The sequence below is a fragment of the Macrosteles quadrilineatus genome, unplaced genomic scaffold (assembly GCF_028750875.1).
Source record: "Macrosteles quadrilineatus isolate MER2022 unplaced genomic scaffold, UCM_ALF_1.0 Scaffold_2__2_contigs__length_208266976, whole genome shotgun sequence".
Taxonomy (NCBI): Eukaryota; Metazoa; Arthropoda; class Insecta; order Hemiptera; family Cicadellidae; genus Macrosteles; species Macrosteles quadrilineatus.
Window position 1 is genome coordinate 147,523,904 of NW_026542595.1, and position 6,732 is coordinate 147,530,635.

The window sequence follows — 6,732 nt, forward strand, 5'->3', positions numbered from 1 at the left end:
AGCTTAGGGATCTAAATTTACATCCCGTAAAACACCGATGCATTTAAATTTGTTTACAATGTCGGTCTTCCAGCACAATATGTAGTTTAAGTAAATGCAAATTTAAAATAATAGGCCTTTTTGTGCAAAATTTGCTCTCTCCGCATTTGAAGCCTCCAACACCTAAAACCATTTATATTATTTCTTTTTTCTTTGTTGCTAATAAATATTTTAGTAGAATATGGAGCAAGTCTGCATCAAGCGCGTTTATTTTTCTTGGAAAAATATATTCCAAGTCATTAAACAAAGATAAGTAAAAGAGTGGAAGTACTGATGTTAACAGTTTATTGGAATTCCAAAAAGTTTTAATGGTTTTAAGAGTTTGTTTTAAAGCCTCGAGTCTTAAACTTTCAATCACCAAACACTTCTTTAGTAACAATTCAAAAGCTTAACACTGCTTTCATGAAAATACTTCAGTGAACTTATTAAATATTCTTGAAGAGTATTTATCGCCTGTGTAATCTTTTATTTTGAATTTTTTGTTCATGTTTTTATTAACTTGGTTTTATTTTTCATCCACCTAAAATATTCAAACATTAAATATTAGGAAAACGTGTCTATATTGGAAACATTGTTATGCGTAAAAGTAATTTTATATTTTATCAGTATCTGTATTTCAAAAATTATATGTTGGTGATTAATAACGATTGGCTGAATATCTTTTTTATTCAACGCATGCTAAATGACACTGGATGTCTAATGTGTCGTCATTAAAATACTGTATTATAATTTCACAAATCAATATTTCACAAACATACAATACAGTATTATTATTCGACCTATCTAAACAACATTTAAAGGTGCTACTTTCTAAAATGATGTATGATAAAATACCGAATAAATAAGTAAAATTACTCTTGTCCTTTTAATAGAACTCAAAGAACGTGTTCAAATAATTGATGGTTGCCAAGTAAATAGATGCATTTGTTTTAATACATACACCTATAATGTATTTGAAATGTATAAAAGAAATCTACCTCTTGTTAAAATGTTTGCCTTGCAGAACACGGTTCTGAAATTGATTACCTTCATTTGGAAAGATTTCTAGGAAAAATAAAAGTATACCACGAGTAATATAGCCAGGAACCAAAACCTCATCCCATATCTCTTAAAATCCTGACAAAGCTCCTGAGGGAATAAAGGATATATTACGTGGAACAAATTGACTCCATTGTGTGGCCTTCATCAGTCGTGATATTGGTCTGACTAATCCAGATATTATATTTTATATCTCGTATTATGTTGGATGAATTTTTATATCCATAATATCTTCAACCTCATCAAAGATATTAAAAGTGATAAACTGTACGAGTACATGTACATTGATGTGAACAAAATTAGCTGCGGTAATACTATAAACACTACTGTGATAATTTATTTCCTCAATCAGCTCAGTTCTAGTTTTTGAAATAAGGCGGCTTGACAGTAACGATGGGTGAACCCTTGTAAACTAAGTCATTTATTTGTATTCGTTTCCTTTAACCATTTTTTTTTATTTATTGGTTTGCAAGTGACTAAGAAGAAATATATGGTAAACTATTAAACTAGAAACTATTAAACTAGAAGTGCGTTCTTTCTGACCAAGATTGAAATCTTACTACGAAAAAATGGTTTTTACCAATCAATTGGTGCCGTGATCCAGTAGTTCAATAACCATTTTAAGTTGTACTTGTAGGCTACTTCCAAAAATCTAAAAAAAAGAATAGGTTTCTCTTTCTTAAGTATACTTATCTGCACTAGAGAACTCCTTTCCCTTACAGTTATAGGATAATCCAATTCCTTCAGGATACTGTATCTGATTTTCAAAGGAGCCGTAGACAAAAGTGTTTAATTTACTTTTAATATGTTAAAGTTTTCAATTTGTTAAAGTTTTATTTTTATTTAAAAAGTGATAAAAACAAACATTGATCACCAAAATTGATCAATCACATTATTTGTAAATTTAAAACAATTAGATACTGTATTTCTATGTTATATCAAACCTTTTAATAATCCTTATATAGTCTATGTCCTTAGTAATAATTGGATTTTATTTTATCTTTGGAAGTAGAAACAGAAATAGTAAGGAACTCATCCACGGTACTCATGAGTCACATAGTTATCCGATTTATCCAGCATTAGTTTACACCTCTTCACAACTTGTCTGAGTATTTTGCAGTTAAATGGATCTATCTCGCAGTAAGACTTTCCCCCGCAATACATATAGTTCAGTTTCATTTTGTCCATTTTGGATAGAAGGCCGGCTTTGTTACCGATGTCTTCCTGAAAGTTAACAAGAGTTCAATTTAGTTTACGTTACAACAGTATATACTTACTATGTATTGGCACCTTTAATTCTAAGAGGGACGGTTAAGTACCCTCTGAGTAAAAATGGACATCAAACTAACCCTGTCATTTAGGTTATTATCATTCTATTAAAAGGTCCTTATAAGCTATACACTCTTTATAGAATGTTGCTTCACAAACATACGGGGATGAAAAATGTATTAAATTTACTCACCCCTAATTGTATAGGAACCATATTTTTGCTTGGTGGGTAGTGCATGATGCTGTGCACATCGTACGGAAATGACGTGGATGTGTCCAGTGTGACTGCGTAGTCATACGGACTTTCTACTGAAAAAATAAAGTAAAATTACTACCAAACAGTATCCTGTTGAAATCCAATAGTTTCCTTACACACGTTAGTTTATCCCAAAAAAATAATATTGAAGAAGGCAAGGAAAAGTTGCTAAAATTGTTATGTTTTCCTAAATTGTATTTAATGTTTAACCAAGTTTAAAAATTAATTAGCGAGTCCAGAAGAAGGCTGACAGTATAGTGGTCACGGTGGATAGAAAAACACATCTTTCAGGCTACAATTATGAGGTCTCCCTTGATCATCGTTCCGAAACCTTCATTATCGTTAAAAACTCAAATATCACCTAATTATTGTTATTCACTGCATAACAGTAATAAGCATGTAACACGCAATACATTTTATAATACTTCATCCTTTTCTTCTTTAAGGCCAGATTCTAGGAGCTTCAAGAGAAAGCTATAAGAAACTACATCATGGACCACTATGTGATTTTGGAGGTACAACCATGACAACATCTTATTTTATATAATCTGGTTTTTTACTTACCATGCAGAGGCTGTGTCGTGACTTAAGCGAATTGTATTTGTTAATTTGATAGACCTAATAAGTTATTAAGTTACATTTAAGGCATGCTGTAACTTGCCAGGTCCACACGCGCTTCTGTTATTTGTCCGACTTACATATAGCATTGTTGTAGACCCAGACGAAGCAGTCCCTGTCCAATCTCTGTTGCTCGTGTATGAAGCCCAGGGTGTGTAACATCTCGTGGCGGATGGCTCCTCTGTAGCCATGCATCGCGCCAAAGCATCTATCTCCCAGGTCGAGGGTCTGTCTACCTCCTATTCGACCGACAGTTGTGCTGCAACTACGGAAGGAGAAGTGAGAGCTTAGACCATGGAATTATAGTTCATCAAAACAAAAGTGATTCCCTACCGTCCACAATTGAATTTTCCATCTCCACAGTTATTTGCCTAGTAAAATATTATTTTGACGATTCCGATGTAATCATAACGAATAAACATCTCAACACCTGATACATTTGCCCTTTGTTGTTTCTAGACAACTGAACTTGCTGCTTAAAGTTGGTTTCGAATCATCGAACATGATCCATGGCATTATCACATCGGAAAAGGGTTAGATAATGAGATCCAAACCCAGACGTCCATAGCGAATGTTGTAGCGGATGTAGTTTGAGCATAAACTACAGTAGTTGACGACGTTAAGGTGGTCAAGGTAAGGGTTGTTTTTATATGAAACACTTAAGAATCCTCGTAACTAAAACCAGTCAATAGTGTGAACCTTTACTGAAGTAAAAGTTGAACAATGATTTAACATATATAAATTTATAGATGTGATCCTCAGTTTTCTTTGTAATACGAGAAAATTACTTTATACATCTAGAACTTATGACAGATTTTTAGGTATTACTGATGTTAGGTTACACAATTTTTAAACAGTCGTTGTTTTGAACGAAATAGCATAAATTATTACAAAAAAATATCGGTTTTACAGTTTCTGAATTACTGAATTTGCCATCAAAATTTGCTGTGTTGTAAGACCATTTCCTTCGAAATCGCTCCTTTACGTTTAAGGGTTGAGGAACGAGTTTATGAGAGTTAAATAATTAATCAGACATTGATCAAAGCCTCAGTCGCAAAAAATATTCTTGCTTGTGCCTACACCAGTGGCACTTTCATCGATAGAAACCAAAATAATATAAGTAAAGCAGCTCCAATACCTATCGATGTGTCGTGCTTGGGGTCAAGTACTAGCCTATACTAGCTCACTCCACCATTAACTAACAAAGTAGCTTACGCAAATTGTCTATTCGGTAGATATGTTGACATACCCTTGTGCCAGTAGCTTAAATGTGATGTATTATTTTGTAAGTGCATACCTAGTAACAAAATAAAAATATTTCAACTTACGATTCTGGAACTTGGCTGCGCACTATTTCAACGTAGTCTTTCTGGTTCGTCCGAGGAATCCACCTTACACAAGATACTCTTGCTAGTAAATTCATATTTTTCTTTAGGATTTTTACTTGTTTTCGTGCTGAAACATAATAATATTTAGTTGTAAAAATTGAATCAACCACAATAAGTAATTTTCACTAAAAGTTCTGTTTTCTTTACTCGAGTCCTCAATGCGAGCGGAAAATCTGCCTGTGCAAATAGTAAGTTCAATTTATATTATGCAATGAATACGAATATTAAAGTTAAATTACTTGTCTTCGTCAATCCACTGATAACTAGTTTCATAAATGCATTACTTTATTTTAAAATAGATCTCAAAACTACATACAGTCCATATCTTTACTATTAACCTAACGTAGTTTTCCTTGTTTTGCCTCCTTGATTTTTAAATAATTATTGTATGTATATAGTCCCTCGTAATCCATTGTAAAGGTCTTAAAATGTACGCTTAGTTCCACAAATGTAGCAGGAAAACTTCGAAACTAGTGATCTTGAAATAACCAGTTAATTAATAATAAGGTGTTCAAACTAGTTACATACTGTTATAATAAGTATAGTCAAAATGCAAAATATCAACACTTACAGAATGTAGGATCTATTACGTAAGGTACAACCCCATTGGGCCAATGAGTCAAAGGGTCGAGCAGGAAGCTTCTGGTTCCTGTATCGTCATCTTCACCACTTGAACAAGTGAAATCACCATTCGAAGCGGTTCCTATAAAAACGTAAAATTTTCATAATATAACACCAAATATTTATGTAATACTGTTTTAAAGATATCAATTTATAGTTTGCCTTTTGGTGGATGTAGTCTCCAATAGCGAGAAAGATCACCAAGAGAAATAACAAGACTACAAAGTTATTACACATTAGAATTAGAATAAAAAATAATTAATTGTATTTAAGTTAGGTCAAGAATTTTAAAAATACAATCACAAACTAAATTACCTTCTGAGGACACAAAATACGAAATCGATAAGAAATGTAACAGCAACGTAAATATCTGATCAATCAACATTTGGAATGAATGTGACTTCGACAGTAAACGCTCAAAATGAAGTAAAAGTTTATACATCGTAAATTGCAGCTGCTAAACACTTCTATTGTTCTTTAACTAGATTTCAGATAGTTACACCCACTTAACTTGGCAAAGTACTGAAACATAATTATATCTTCAGTGTAAGACTTTCACTATGTCAAATAACTTCATGATCAGTTGCACTGAGGTGGAAACTAGTTTCAATAAATATAGATAACCAACAGAGTACCCGTCTTCGTACTGGGTTGGAATGTAAGGATAAAAAGCTTATTGCAGTAATGGGAGAGGGCACGTTTTAAGAAAATATGGTTCTTTTAATTAATACGGTAGGCTATAGTATAGCTTATCTATCATAGCCATAATGTTCTACCACTGCACCTGAGCCATAGAAAAAGAAAGTTCTGTGTACCACAGTTTTTTGTAGCTAGTTGGTTCGAATTAGCTGTTGTCATAAATGTAAAAAAAATAATAGTGCTGCAGTCTGTTGGTAAACCTAAATTTTTTATTCTATTTAATATCATATAACCAACTTGTGCAGTTAGAACAGCTTACAAAATTCTTTAATTTCTTTTGAATGTACCCATAAGGTTAACATGGGAAACTCCACAGCCACTGGGGTGGAGCCCGAAAGCATTTTTGAGATAAGAATATGTCTATATGTTAAAGACTAGTAATTAGTAAACCAACCACTTGCTGCATGGTCTACAGTATAATGTACTTAGGTGTTGTCGTCATTATATCACATGTAGCAAGGGAGGTGTTGTGGTCAGTGTGATACATTTGATGGCCATCTGTGTATAACCAAACACTTGCTGCATGGTCTACAGTATAATGTACTTAGGTGTTGTCGTCATTATATCACATGTAGCAAGGGAGGTGTTGTGGTCACTGTGATACATTTGATGACCATCTCTGTAGAACCAAACACTTGCTGCATGGTCTACAGTATAATGTACTTAGGTGTTGTCGTCATTATATCACATGTAGCAAGGGAGGTGTTGTGGTCACTGTGATACATTTGATGTCCATCTGTGTAGAACCAAACACTTGTAGCATGGTCTATAGTATAATGTACTTAGGTGTTGTCGTCATTATAT

At 33.2% G+C, this 6,732-nt stretch overlaps 1 protein-coding gene across 1 annotated transcript; it reads right to left on the reverse strand.

Annotated features, from left to right (window-relative positions):
- Positions 1–2,004: 2,004 nt before the first annotated feature.
- On the reverse strand, positions 2,005–5,636 carry LOC128983913 (zinc metalloproteinase nas-12-like). The gene is made up of 6 exons (XM_054403175.1): positions 5,545–5,636; positions 5,180–5,311; positions 4,549–4,675; positions 3,301–3,485; positions 2,540–2,655; positions 2,005–2,301 (listed from the first exon to the last, which is right to left on the reverse strand). Exons 1-6 carry the CDS (start codon positions 5,612–5,614, stop codon positions 2,110–2,112), a joined length of 822 nt encoding a protein of 273 aa, XP_054259150.1. The 5' UTR covers positions 5,615–5,636; the 3' UTR covers positions 2,005–2,109.
- Between the last annotated feature and the right edge of the window lie 1,096 nt (positions 5,637–6,732).